The sequence below is a fragment of the Crotalus tigris genome, unplaced genomic scaffold (assembly GCF_016545835.1).
Source record: "Crotalus tigris isolate CLP2741 ecotype Arizona unplaced genomic scaffold, ASM1654583v1 scf7180000017774.6281472, whole genome shotgun sequence".
NCBI classification, from domain to species: domain Eukaryota; kingdom Metazoa; phylum Chordata; class Lepidosauria; order Squamata; family Viperidae; genus Crotalus; species Crotalus tigris.
Window position 1 is genome coordinate 6,039,950 of NW_024096625.1, and position 14,629 is coordinate 6,054,578.

The 14,629-nt window shown below is 36.0% G+C and overlaps 1 protein-coding gene across 2 annotated transcripts in view; it reads right to left on the bottom strand.

The window, feature by feature from the left end:
* The window catches only part of DNAH11 (dynein axonemal heavy chain 11), a 220,978-nt gene that overhangs the window by 61,429 nt on the left and 144,920 nt on the right, over nucleotides 1-14,629 (bottom strand). For both annotated transcript variants that reach the window (XM_039342134.1, XM_039342133.1), the window contains exons 62-65: nucleotides 7,791-7,925; nucleotides 4,062-4,235; nucleotides 3,355-3,590; nucleotides 2,053-2,175 (exon numbers count right to left, since the gene is read on the bottom strand). In XM_039342134.1, the coding sequence (XP_039198068.1) occupies nucleotides 2,053-2,175; nucleotides 3,355-3,590; nucleotides 4,062-4,235; nucleotides 7,791-7,925 (668 nt within the window). The remainder of the gene's footprint in view (nucleotides 1-2,052; nucleotides 2,176-3,354; nucleotides 3,591-4,061; nucleotides 4,236-7,790; nucleotides 7,926-14,629) is intronic.

The following is a 14,629-nucleotide window of genomic DNA, read 5'->3' on the forward strand; positions in this document are numbered from 1 at the left end:
GGATCAAAAAGGAACTAATATCTTCTGAGCATGCTTTGCGTGTGGAAAGTTCTCCTCTCTAGAGGAGAGTAAAAATCCAGCAGTGATACTAACTTAAAGTATTCTTGCCAATAGTGTATCAGACTGCAGGTCAATGAGTTCTAGCTGAACATCAATGGAGTATTATCCACACTGCAGGTAAAGGAAGAAAAAAAATCATGTGCATTTCATTCTCAATTGTTTTGAAGTCTTGAAATTGCCTTGAAAACTTACCATGCAACGCATCTAACATGGATAAGAACTTGCAGAAGTGGTCAGCTGATGGTATGGCTTCCTTTAGCATTGGTAAATGGAATGCTGTTCTTCATTTGATTTGAAAGAAACTACAAACTTTCTCATGGAAGTCTTCACCAAGCTGTACATTTCATGTACAAAAAAAATAATAATCCTTGCATTGCATTAGTGCAGTACCATCAACAAGAAATCCAAAATCTGCCATCCGGTTTGCATCTAAGAGCTTTGAGATATCATTCCCTTTCTTCCCTTTCTTTTCACAGAACTTTTGAATCTCTACTCTCATATCCTGTAATCTTTTAAGCATTTTGCCAAGGCTGAGCCAGTCTCATGCTCCTTAAGTACAAAAAAATGTCTCTGATTCTATGTTCTTGCCCTGATAAAGTTAACTATTTTAGTTGCAACATCAATAATATGGTTAATTTTTAGCACTGACTTACACAACATCTCTTGATGTATAATACAATATAAAAATAACAATTTCTATTCAGGGTTTATTTCAGTCATTGTATTCTACATCCGCTTCAAAAGTCTGACATTTTTCCTCATCAGATTTGGACCATCATCCGTAGTAAACACTGTCAGTTTGTCCCATTTCAGTCCCAGCTTGTCCAAGTATGCATTTACTTCTGTGAACAAATCACTTCCTGTTATCATCCTTTTCATTGATGGCATTTAAGATTCCTCCATAATCTTAAAGTTCTTCATTATCCCACATACAAAGATGAGTAACTAGCTGTGTCACAAACATTGCAGTTCTCATCCAAAGCCAAGGAGAAAGAGTAAAAATTATCTGCTTGTTTTACAGCTGAAATCCCAGATTTCCTGTGATGACCTCAATCTTTCTTGTTATGATTTGTCTCAAATGCCACTTTTTTTCTCAAGGCATATTAGCACTTCAGAGTACACCAAACTCTCTTTGATAAACTCTCCATCAGAAAATGGCTTATTGTTTTTTGCAATTTTGTAAGATATCACATGACTGGTCTTGACTGCTCCATCTCTGGACGCACAAAGCTTGGTTAAAAAGTACTTGTTGGTTTTGCAGCTTAGCTAGCAAGCATCAGATGTCCATGCCCACTCTGTATCATTTCCCTGCATGTTTAATCGCATGGTGGCAATTCAAATTGTAATCCTTATGTGGCAATCCATAAACTAAATACATAACTTTACCTCTAACTTCAGTAAATAAAAACTTATTAAATCCATGTCTCAAAAAACTCTACATTCTGTATCAATCTTTCTTTTTTTTAATGTGAGCTGGCATTTTTGAGGGCTAACAGCTAGGTCAGCATCTCTTGTAGACACCTATTCTCTAACACATTACTGTGAAGGTTCATAGGCACATGTGCACATATGTAAATAGAAAAAAATAGCAGTCACCTTAAAAAAAAGCAATGCACTTGTATTCCATGTATGGTATACACTTATTTACATTTGATTTCTAATTTCCAATTGACCTCACATGGACCAGTCAGAGACAGCCCTATGGTTTGGGGCCATAAAATGTCCAGGTCTGCCTTATAGATAAACCCTAATTTCTCACTTTTTTCATAGCACAATTGCCTCCTCTTCCTGCACTATACCTAGATATTTTTCAATGTTTTCATTTAAACATATACTTTCTTTAATATAAATATCTTATAATGACATCTTAATTTAGATTGTAAAATACAATGTATGAGAAAAAATAACATTGTTCTTAAAACAGTACTTACAAAAAAAAAGACAATCACAATTACCACTTCTGTACTTTTCTGTTCTTCAAAAAGTACTTACTTTCCCTTTTTAATTGTGTTTCTTCCAAGCAAAGGATCAAGCACAGGGTCTATTTTCTCATTCAAATTTTCAATCAGGACAACATCTCCACAAGCCAATGTTCTTTCAATAGTTTTCAAAAATCTTTAATAAAATAATAAAACAGGAATTTGTCCAAGACAATCTATGAAAAGCGTTAACTGAATGTAATTATTTATGCTCTCCATAGGACTTCTAAAAACAGTGCTAGCAAAAATTCAAGCATTGCTAATCTCCTTCCCACCAGATATTTTGAGTGATTCAAGATGAAATAAATTGAGCAATTTGTTACTCAATAATAGATAATTTTTCCACTCTATATGTCCATTATCAGTACAAGTGGAAGTAATTGCACAATGCTTTCATTTCCCAGGGTCTCACTTGTCAAGTTTGTTAGGAAGTCAAATTCTTTGGCTTAATTTTCTATATTTTGCTCCTCAAGCTGAATGTAACATTGAAAACAATCAGACCATACACTTTTATATAAAACATACCCGGAGCATTTTCAACAACTGCAAAGTTTAGTTAAAGAAAATCCCTATAGCAAATTTAGAAAATTCTTATTGAGTTGTTGATATTAAGAGGCAGAATAGAAGAGGAGAAAAATCTTCTTAAGAAAGGCAGAAAGCATCCCCAGTCTTTCTGCTATAGGAAAACAGTCTCAAGCAGAAGCCTGAAGATCTAGGTTTTATGAATGGATATTTTATATTCATTCATAAAGCTAGGCCACTCTATTCATAAAATTATCTCAGACAAACAAAACACGTAGGATTTGCATTTTCCCTTTTGCCTTTAGAGCCAGTCATTAAATATTAAAGGACATATTCTTGCACAGGAATAAACATTTTAATCATAAGCCCCCCCCCCAAATTGTATAAAACCCCCTCTATTCTCAACCCCAACTTTTCAGCCACCCCAGAAACATGCTGCTGTCACTGTTGTTGCTGGCTACCAAGTAAACAGAGATATCCTTTCCAACTGCAGCCTGACTCCAATTCATTTCTCCTGTGTCTTTCTCCTGGCTTGGAATAAGAACTGAACCAGATTTTACTTCCAACACAGAAAACAAATAACTTGCTCTAAAATCATGCTCAAGTTAGATATCCAATATAACAGTATAATATAACACCAAACACATTGGAAAATAATTAAAATATTGGCATATTTGATAAGTTCAGATTAATCTCTCTGAAACATCCACCCAACATATACTTTATTTTACATGTGGTAAATGACTTTGGGTGGGCGGGAAATATGTCATGCTGTTATACAATCTGTACTTACCCCTTCTCTCCTAGAGTCATGATTTTAAGATCAGTTCCATATTTATTCTTTATCCATTTAATTGCTTGTAGTTGAGGATCTATGAGAAGTGGCCAGCGTTCACAGTTTGTTAGAATAGCAGCATTTTCTATTGACATCTTATCACTGGGTAATCCTTCATTATTCCATGTTGCTATCATTGCATCATCAGTCAACATGGCAACCAGATCTAACTCTGTACTTGTTGGAATAGGAATCTTGAATAAAAAAAAATATTTTTCTATAATGTCAAACCTTGTATAATAAACCATAATCAAGGAAGCAAGAATCACAAAGATTTCAGTAAAGAATTTTAATGTGATGATTAGATACAAGACACAGAATTCTGCAATCTGCAATAGGAAGTTTCAGTCCTAATTTATGAGTAAGTTTGTTAATATGGAGTCTATTTCAAGTTTTGAAACTTTTCTTCCTGAGCTTTCTGCACACCGATTGAACTCCTGTTTAACTAACAAGCTCTTCCATCTGTTGTTTTTCTTTAAAGATCTTGCTGTTTCTTTCTCAAATTTTTCACAATCTGTTGCATAATGTTTACTAATGCCACAAGAAAACATGAATCAGAGTACCAGAAAACAGCTGGCAGTAATATATCCATGTATTATTTGTATATATTTTCATCAAAAAACATGCCAGCAAGATATGGAAGCAGAAAAATTAGAAAGACTTACTTTTTGCAATTTCAGAAATGGAAGCCACATATGCTCTACTAGCTCTTGACGATAAAGTTTAGTAAAGGGACCAACATAAGAAACAAAAGCAGCTGTTAACAAAATGTCACCACATGCAGTTATTTCTTGTTCTTCAAAGGATTTAATTGAATGGCTCCAACGAATATTTTCAGACTGAAAGACAAACAATAGGGGGGGTCACCTTCTATGTGGGAATATACAAATGAGATGCATATCTCATCCATTTCCCCCCCCCCCCAAGAAAACAGCCTGTAGCTTCCCCAAATGAGATGGACTATTGGCTCCAATTAGGTGATAGTTGTTTCTTCTACTGAAACAAGTTCCGGGTGAAGAATGCTGATCATTCTACCCTTTTACTTTCTATGAGTACTGTACTAGATATTTATGATACTTTAAGGATGGGAAAGCCTGATTTCTGAACAACAGCAGACAGTAAGCAGGAATTTCTTCATTTCAATTGTGATAAATGTTAACATTAGAGAGAAAAGGTCTTGCTATAAATAATCACATGGTATAACAACAAAAGATACAACAATAAAAGTTTATCTGAATTATATCTATCTGCTCAATATTACTTCATTGCTTTGGTAACGATATATTTGATAGAATAGTTAATCTGTCCTAAAGTTATTAATCTGAAGTTGTGGTCCATATAATGGATCAGAAAACTCACATTCCTAATTAATTCTTCTCAGCCTACTTTTACAGTGAAGAGCACAGTACACATGCTTTAAACTTCTTCAACAGGCATACCTTAAGTTTCTTGAGGGAGAGGAGAATGTAAAAAAAAAGCATGATCACAATTTCTTAATTTTGTTTTTGCGCTGTGAGACAGATAGGCTAAAAGACAAAGATATTTTCAAGACCAGCAATGATTGGGAATTTGAATGCAGAAATTGATAACAGTGTTCAACTGAATGATATAGTAACTACTTATTTAATGCTTTTCTGAAGAAATTGCTAAAATTCAGCATCTAATTAAGTAGAACTGTTGTGTACTAGGAATAAGCAAAAGTTAAAAAACAAATAGATTACTTTTTGAAATTTTATATTATTTAATTTTGAAGCATTCTTATTCTCCGCAGAATACAACAGTTTCTTCTTTAAATCACTAACTGAACCAAATCAAGCAACAAACTCATTATTTTGTAAGGAACTTTTGATTTATCCATCTCTCCCCTGGTTGTCATTGGCTGGTAATACATAAACAATAAAGTGCCCCCCACCTCATTCTCAAACTAGCTTTGAAATTTGAAGATTTACTAAACATAGAATGATTGTCCATTAAAATCTTCAGTAATTTTACAGTTCTATTTCAGTATCATAAATCACAAGTGACATTGGCTAACAAGAGTTTAAGAATTGGAACATGCAGTGTAATAAATTTCCAGACAGTTAAAAATCACTATAATTTTATTATAATGCATTATAGATTGCCTGTAATATCATCCTGGCCGGGGTGACCCATTTCTAATTTTGAACAGCTGTTCAGCTCTGGAGTTAGTTAATGATTAAATATAAATTGCCTGATTTATTAGGCTGAATGGTTGAGCTTCCAGGTCAATTCTATATAGACAAAATCATCAGTCTTGATGCTTGTTAGAAGTTAACTATCTCCTGTTTAAGTAAAAAAAAAAAAATTTTCCAAGGAAAGGAGTTGGTGCTCTCAATTAATTTCTCTTTTACTTTGCTTACTGAACAGTATTCTACAGAGAAAACAAACCCCATTATTCTGTAATAAATGTTTTTATCAGCTGAAATAAAAAGGGAAGGCTCAGAAAAAGTAGCACCTAAGATACCTTAAGACATTGCAGGACCTAATGAAAGGCATGAAACTAGCTTTTATTTGGCTAGAACCTTTCAAACACAGGCTACATGCTATTGATAAATTTTACAATTTTGTCATTTAAATACATTATCTAGAGGATATGATCTGTAATTAACAGATCATCACAAATGTAGTGTTATTTTTAATTTAAACTCACATTGGCTTTTCTAACTAAGTTTTAGCTTGCTATATGATTTTCAATATTAACTATTTTTTTACAAAATACCATAGAGCTTTTGTAAAGATTACTTTCTTAAAATTGTAAACAAAAGCTATATCAATTACACACCCATCTTTCACTAGTATTGTATCATTGCATGCAGCATTATTATTCATTCACTCTGAATCAATATATAATAAATGATAGCCACTGACCGGACTCCAGAGAAATACATGGACCAATTGTCATGCCCAACCACAAACCACTTTTCAATTTTCATCATATTCTGAATACATATTATATACAAAATAGAAAGCTTCATTTTTTAATGGATTTGTATTTATTTAATATGCACTATGTGGTCTGTTACCTACAAATTGGGTATTAAACAATCATCTATATGATATAACATTGCTTTTCTACAACAGAATTGAAACACTAAATATCATATCAATATTTTGGTTAGATATGCATTCGGTTCTTAGTAGAAAATTAATAGCTTTTATGCAAATCCAAAGGTTAAGCATATTGTGTGTGAATAGTTCTGAACTGATGCTTGTTTAGCCTCGGTGTTTATTACCCAGAGACTGACTATGCTGTTAGAAAGTGTTTAGATCTATATACAGATCTGGTGAATAAGTAAGAGTTCAAATTCAACCTACATTTAAAAAAAAGCAATGCAAAATCTTCAGACTGTCCCATATGCATTACATATTGCACAGAACAGTATGAATATATTTTATTTCATCAGGAGACCGTCCACTACTAATTAATTCAGAGGTGCCTATTGAAAAATACATATAATTTTCCTTTCAGATCCTGGATGTTTTTTTCTTATCTTTTTAATGTAAGCAAGCAGAACGGAGATAGGAACTTCCAAGTATTATAGCTAATTGAAAAACTGATTTGCCAAGTAGGCAAACATAGTTAATTTTAAATGAATCAAAAATTTGAAATCACCTATATATGCTTTACTGTAGTGTATATCTAACCCCAACTTTCTCATAGCAAAACAGTTATTGTGAATATGACTAAATATCTTCTGGCATAGAAAAAGGCTTCTTCTATAGAGATATGCATATGAAATGGAAATATTCTGCACATATAATTAAGGCCATAGAGTTGATTTGCTCTTCTGTATTTCAGATTGCACTGATTGCTGATATTGACTGTAAGGTAAAAGTCATCAAATATTAGGTAAGGCTTGGTTCTAAAGAACTGTATTTAGTCTTGGATATTTTTAAACTGCAAATGGACAACAGAATTTCCCAGCATTGATGGCAAGTTACTTTGAAATGGCACAACCAATAGCCCCTCCAAAATAATTATAGCTGATGACTGCTAGGTTTTCAAACCACAACACATTAAAAGTAATGAAGCTAATTAAATTAATAGACTAGCACCGAATAAGGTTTTGTCCTGCAGATGCATCAGAAGTTTGAAGATTGGTTTAGACATATGTTCCTAAGTGACTGTGTGGAGAATAATGCTATCCTTAGGCGAATAAAATATATAAAACGACATATAGTAGATGCTATCACTATATTTAACTCATTTCAAAATGCTTAGAAAGCCTTAGGAAACTGTCAAAAGGAACACTACTACACCTTTAGAAGCTAAACAGATAAGCATGATTAAGCAAGGTGGATTCCAATGCATGCGTGCATGCGTGTGTGTGCACACACACACACACACAAGAATGAATGAAATATTGACTTGCCTGAAGTCCTTTAACAAGTCTGTTGGCTAGCTCTATAGTCTTATTGGTTTGGCCAACTTCTTCTTGGCATCTGACTTTTTCTGCTGTTGCTTTCTCAAATGATGATGTGAGCTTGCACAGATTGTGGTCCAGTTCCTTTAAAATCAGGAATGGGTTAATTGTGGTTCATTTCATATTTTCATGTATGATAACTTATAGGCTCATCAGTACCACACAACACAACTGCCCTCAAATGTTCTAAACCTCTGAATTTCGTATTGGTTCCTTCTTTCTGATCCTTGCTCATTTCTGGCCTATCTTTATAATCTCATTCTTTCATTCTTGAAATCTATAAAATTCAACCAATGGGGGAAAAATATTTGTGGATTATTTTATACAAATGGTTGTTTACATAAAACATCAATTTTACAAAAATTGTTAATAGAGTTTGGAGCGTAAATTCACAGTTTTTCCATTGCTTCAAAGCAACTACATGCCTTGCCCTAAAGTTCTTGATCATAAATGACTGAGACATCAGTTTTAACTTGATGGTTAGAGATGCAATAAAGTAGCCTACTGCAGGCCCAAGCAGAACAATTGATCCTTTTCTATTGGCTTTATGGCACATTCAGCAAAGAGAATAGATATGGAAAATTAAGGTCGTTTCCTAAAAGACATTAATCTAAAAGACAAACTTGTTTTAAAAAAATGTTGTATTACCCTGAAATTTTCACTCACAAGAATTTTTTTACAAAAATCTTATCGAGGATTTTCAAACCATTAGTAATAGTATTAAAGTTGGAAGGGACCTTGGAGGTCATCTAGTCCAACCCCCTGCTCGGGCAGGAAACCCTACACCATTTCGGACAAATGGCTGTCCAGTCTCCTCTTAAAAACTTCCAGTGTTGGAGCATTTACTGCTTCTGGAGGCAAGCTGTTCCACTGATTAATTGTTCTCAAGACTCTAAATCTTTTGCAGATAAAGAAAGAATCTCTGTATAAAATATATAGACCTTTTACTTGCCAAGAATGTAAAATTATTGAAAACTATATTTTTTTCAAATCATTCTATCTGAGCCAGGCATTAGTTGCATTTTGCTCTATTGTAAGTAACATAGATAGAGAGCTTACCCAATGTCAGGATCTCAAAAAGGTTCTGGAGAAAGACATTAGTAAATAATAGTTCAGAAAACAATTGGAGGAAAAGGCAATATTATAATACTGGGGAAAATACTGGGGACTGTGATGTAGAGGCTAATGTACATCTTGGCACTAACGATCTGTCCCAAAAAGATGTACTCTCTGTGCAGAATGATTTCCAGAGCTTGGAGCAGGAACTTAGCAGAATAGGCTGTAGGCTTACTTTTTCAGAGATTTTACCAGTGTATAAGGAGCAAAACGGAAAAGGCCAGTGTATAGCACAATTCAATATATGGCTAAAGGAATGGTGTAAAGGGGAAGGCTTTGGATATATTAGTCATGATGTCAGTAACTGGTCCAATGAAAAAATGTACACAAGAGATGGTTTGCATCCATCAAAGAAAGGGACTGAGTTACTCAGCTATAAATTCACAGATTTTCTGGAGGAATATTTAAACTAAACAGCGGGGACAGTGAGTTAATTGATACAGAACATCACTGTCCCTGGCAATCTGAAAATTATAGGGCTATCAGTGCATGTAACATAGATGTGTGGATGGACAAGAATATCAACCTTGCTGTCAAGCAAAAATCAAGCTTTTAATAGCGAATGCCACACAAAGTGCACTAACCAAATAGGTGATAAGACAATAGGGAACTCAGGTACCACACAGGTTATGTAGAAAGTAAACACAGGGTCAGTCATAAAGGACTCAAATGTCTATACACCAATGCACAGAGTATGAACAGCAAACAGGGTGAACTAGAAATTCAGGTTAACGAAGGCAGATATGATATTGTTGCCATTATGGAAACATAATGGGATGAAACCCACAAGTGGAATACACAGCTAGAGGAATTTAAATTATTTAAAAGAAACAGACCAAATAAAAGAGGAGGTGGAGTTGCTCTCTATATAAGAAATAACTACATCTCTACAGAAATAGAGCACAACAATGATGAAAACTGTCTTGAATGGATTTGGGTGAAAAAATGACATTGCCATAGGTGTATACTATAGGCCACCCAACCAAACAGAGGAAATAGTTGAACTTTTTGCTAGTCAACTAACTAAGGTATGTAGGAAACACATCACTATAGTAATGGGGGACTTTAACTACCCTGACATCAACTGGGAGACAAATTCTGCACCAAGTGGAAGATCAAACAGATTCCTGACAAACCTAGCAGACAACTTTGTCTCCCCAAAAGCAGAGAAGGGAATTAGGAGATTAGCCATTTTGGATCTAATTCTCACTAACAGAGATGAAATGATAGAAGGTGTTGAAATGATGAAATGATAGAAGGTGTTGGAAGGTAGTGATTATGCAATATTGGAATTCAATATTATGAAAGCACAAGCAATAGAACATAGTCAAACTAGAGTCTTGGACTTCAAGAGAGCTAATTTCAATAAACTTAGAGAGGGCTTGGGAAGGATTCCATGGATGAGAATCCTCAAGGGGAAAACAACTCAAGAAGCTTGGGAAATTTTGAAAAGTGAGATAATAAAAGCCTAGTCTAGCACAATACCAACAAAGAGGAAAAATAACAGCTCTCAAAAGAAACCAGCATGGCTGCATAAAGAACTCTCTGATAAATTGAAAGATAAAAAGGACAACTATAGAAAGTGGAAAGAGGGGCACATAACTAAGTCAGAATATCAGCAAATAGCCCGAGCCTGCAAAGATGAAGTGAGGAAAGCTAAGGCTCATAATGAACTAAGGCTTTTGACCAAAGTCAAAAATAACAAAAAAAGCTTCTTTCAACATGTAAAAAACAAGAAAAAAGTGAAGGAAATGATTGGTCCATTGGTGGGTGAAAGTGGCAAGAAGGTGACAAGCAATAGGGAGAGAACTATTTAACTCATTTTTTGCATCAGTCTTTACACAAAGAGAAAAAGCAGACCAACCTATTAAAAATAGTGCCATAAAAAAACAGAACAGAGACACAAGTTAAGATAGGCAACAAAATGGTAAGCGAGCACCTGTCCAGCGTAGATGAGTTCAAATCACCAGGACCAGATGGATTACACCCCAAAGTTTTGAAGGAATTGGCAGATGTGATCTCAGAATCACTGAATTATATTTTTCAAAGATCCTGGAGCACTGGGAGACTACCAGAGGACTGGAAAAGAGCTGATGTAGTTCCCATCTTCAAAAAAGGAAAAAAAATGGATCCAGGAAATTACAGACCTATCAGCCTGACCTCAATACCTGGGAAGATTCTGGAAAAGATAATCAAACAACAAATCAGCGAACACCTAGTGCAGTGGTTCTCAACCTGTGGGTTGGGACCCCATTTGGGATCGAACGACCATTTCACGGGGGTCGCCAAACAAGGCTGTCCGCCATTTTTTCCCCCTTTTCTTTGGCCACACCCCTGGCACCTGGTGATGTATAAGTGGTTGGGGGTCACCACAACATGGGGAACTGTATTATGGGGTCGCGGCATTAGAAAGGTTGAGAACCACTGACCTAGTGGCAAACAAAGTCATTATTAAAAGCCAACATGGCTTTGTCAAAAACAGATCATGCCAAACAAATCTTATTGCATTCTTTGACCAAGTGACAAAATTAGTGGATCAGAGGAATGCTGTAGATATAATTTACTTGGACTTCAGTAAGGCATTTGATAAAGTAGATCACAACCTACTACTCGATAAGATAGAAAAATGTGGGTTAGACAGCATCACCACCAGATGGATTCGTAGCTGGCTGACCAGCCATACTCAGCATATGGTCCTCAATGGAACTGCATCTACATAGAGGGAAGTGTGTAGTGGTGTGCTCCAGGGCTCTGTTCTGGGTCCAGTGCTCTTCAACATCTTCATCAACGATATGGAGGAGGGGATAGATGGGGAACTCATCAAATTTGCAGACAACACCAAGCTGGCAGGAATAGCCAACACTCCAGAAGACAGGCTTAAGATACAGGAGGATCTAGATAGATTTGAACACTGGGCGCTATCTAACAAAATGAAATTCAGTGGTGAAAAAAGTAAGGTTCTACATTTAGGCAAGAAAAACCAATTGTACAGGTATAGTATAGTATACCTTGCTCAATAGTAGTAACTGTGAGAGGGATCTTGGGGTCCTAGTGGACAATCACTTAAATATGAGCCAGCAGTGTGCTGCAGCTGCCAAAAAAGCCAACACAGTGCTAGGCTGCATTAACAAAGGGATAGAATCAAGATCACGTGAAGTATTAATACCACTTTACAATGCCTTGGTAAGGCCACACTTGGAATACTGCATCCAGTTTTGGTCACCACGATGTAAAAAAAGATGTTGAGACTCTAGAGAGAGTACAGAGAACAGCAACAAAGATGATTAGGGGACTGGAGGATAAAACATATAAGGATTGGTTTCTGGAATTGGGTATGTCTAGTTTAATGAAGAGAAGGGCGAGGGGGGATATGATAGCAGTGTTCCAATATCTTAGGGGCTGCCACAAAGAAGAGGGAGTCAAGCTATTTTCCAAATTGCCTGAAGGCAGGACAAGAAGCAACAGATGGAAACTAATAAAAGAGAGAAGCAACCTAGAACTAAGAAGAAACTTCCTGACAGTTAGAACAATTAACCAGTGGAACAACCTGCCTCCAGAAGTGGTGAATGCTCCAACACTGGAAATTTTTAAGAAGAGACTGGACAGCCATTTGTCTGAAATGGTATAAGGTTTCCTGCCTGAGCAGGGGGTTGGATATTATTAGCGAAACTGCTATAAAGCCTTGCAAGCTAGATGCACAAATGTGATTGAAACTCTTCTGGGTAATGAAGCATCTGGTCCAAATTTGTTTATAGTATTGATTGTATGAACCAGTCTGCATAGTAAAATTGTACCAGCTCCTCTGAGAGAATGGAACAATGTGGAATATTAACTGTGATCCTATCTTGTTTAATGAACTATGAATAAATCTTGAATGCAATGAATAGTAAGGAAACTAACATGGAGATATTTCTTCCCTTCTATTTCCTAACTGAAGCATAATATTTTGTACTTTCTCTCTGTAATTCTTTTATATTTTTAGATTTTCATTCTTAATCTCTCCTCAATATTCTCTTCCAATTTTAATTCTATCTTAATTCTATGTATTGTGATCCCAGCCCAAGTCCAGACACACCAACCATTTCTTGGCTATCTTTATTGCCAAGTTGAGCTCTACTGCCTACTGTTTGACTTAGATATGACTACTGCAGTGCTGGGATTGATTGGTGTATTGTCTGATATCATTCCCAATGCCACATCTTCTACTACAGGTAATCCTCAATTTATGACCACAACTGAGCCCAAAATTTATGTTGTTAAGTGAGAAAATTGTTAAGTGAGTTTTGCCCCATTTTATGACTTTTCTCACCCCTTTATGGATTACTGCCTTGTTGTGGTGAAGGGGCTTGTGTAATTCAATGAAGCTATAAGCTATGCCGTGCAGGGCCACCCAAGACGGACAGGTCATAGCAGAGTTCTGACAAAATGTGACCCACTGGAGAAGGAAATGGCAAACCACTCCAGTATCTTTGCCATGAAAACCCCATGGACAGTACTAAAAGGCAAAAAGATATGATGCTGGAAGATGAGCCCCTCAGGTCGGAAGGTGTCCAATATGCTACTGGGGAAGAGCAGAGGGCTAGTACTAGTAGCACCAGAAAGAATGAAGCGACTGGGCCAAAGCCGAAAGGACGCTCAGCTGTGGATATATCTGGTGGTGAAAGGAAAGTCCAATGCTGTAAAGATTTTTTCTCCATAGGAACCTGGAATGTAAGATCCATGAATCAAGGCAAGCTAGACGTAGTCAAAAAAGAGATGACAAGACTGAACATCGACATCTTAGGAATCAGCGAACTAAAATGGACAGGAATGGGTGAATTTAACTCAGATGACCATCAGGTATACTACTGTGGGCAAGAATCCCTCAGAAGAAATGGAGTAGCCTTCATAGTCAATAAAAGAATAGGAAAAGCAATACTGGGATACAATCCCCAAAATGACAGAATGATCTCAATTCGAATCCAAGGCAAACCATTCAATATCACAGTAGTCCAAATCTATGCCCCAACCACTGGTGCTGAAGAGGATGAAATTGACCGGTTCTATGAAGCCCTACAGCACCTTATAGAATTAACACCAAAAAATGATGTCCTTATCATCATGGGGGATTGGAATGCTAAGGTAGGAAGCCAAAAGATAACTGGAATAACAGGCAAGTTTGGCCTTGGAGTACAAAATGAAGCATAGAATTTTGTCAAGAGAATACGATGGTCATAACAAACACTCTTTTCCAACAACCCAAGAGACGGCTCTACACATGGACATCTCCAGATGGTCAACATAGAAATCAGATTGACTATGTGTTCTGCAGCCAAAGATGGAGAAGCTCTATACAATCAGTAAAAACAAGACCAGGAGCTGACTGTGGCTCAGATCATGAGCTTCTCGTTGCAAAATTTAGGCTTAAATTGAAAAAAGTAGGGGAAAGCACTAGGCCACTCAGGTATGAACTAAATCATATTCCTGATGAATATACAGTAGAAGTGACAAATAGATTTAAGGAATTAGATCTGATAGACAGAGTGCCTGAAGAACTATGGATGGAAGTTCGCAACCTTGTACAAGAGGTAGCAACTAAAACCATCCCAAAGAAAAAGAAATGCAAGAAAGCAAAATGGCTGTCTGAGGAAGCTTTGCAAATAGCTGAGGAAAGAAGGGAAGTGAAAGGCAAA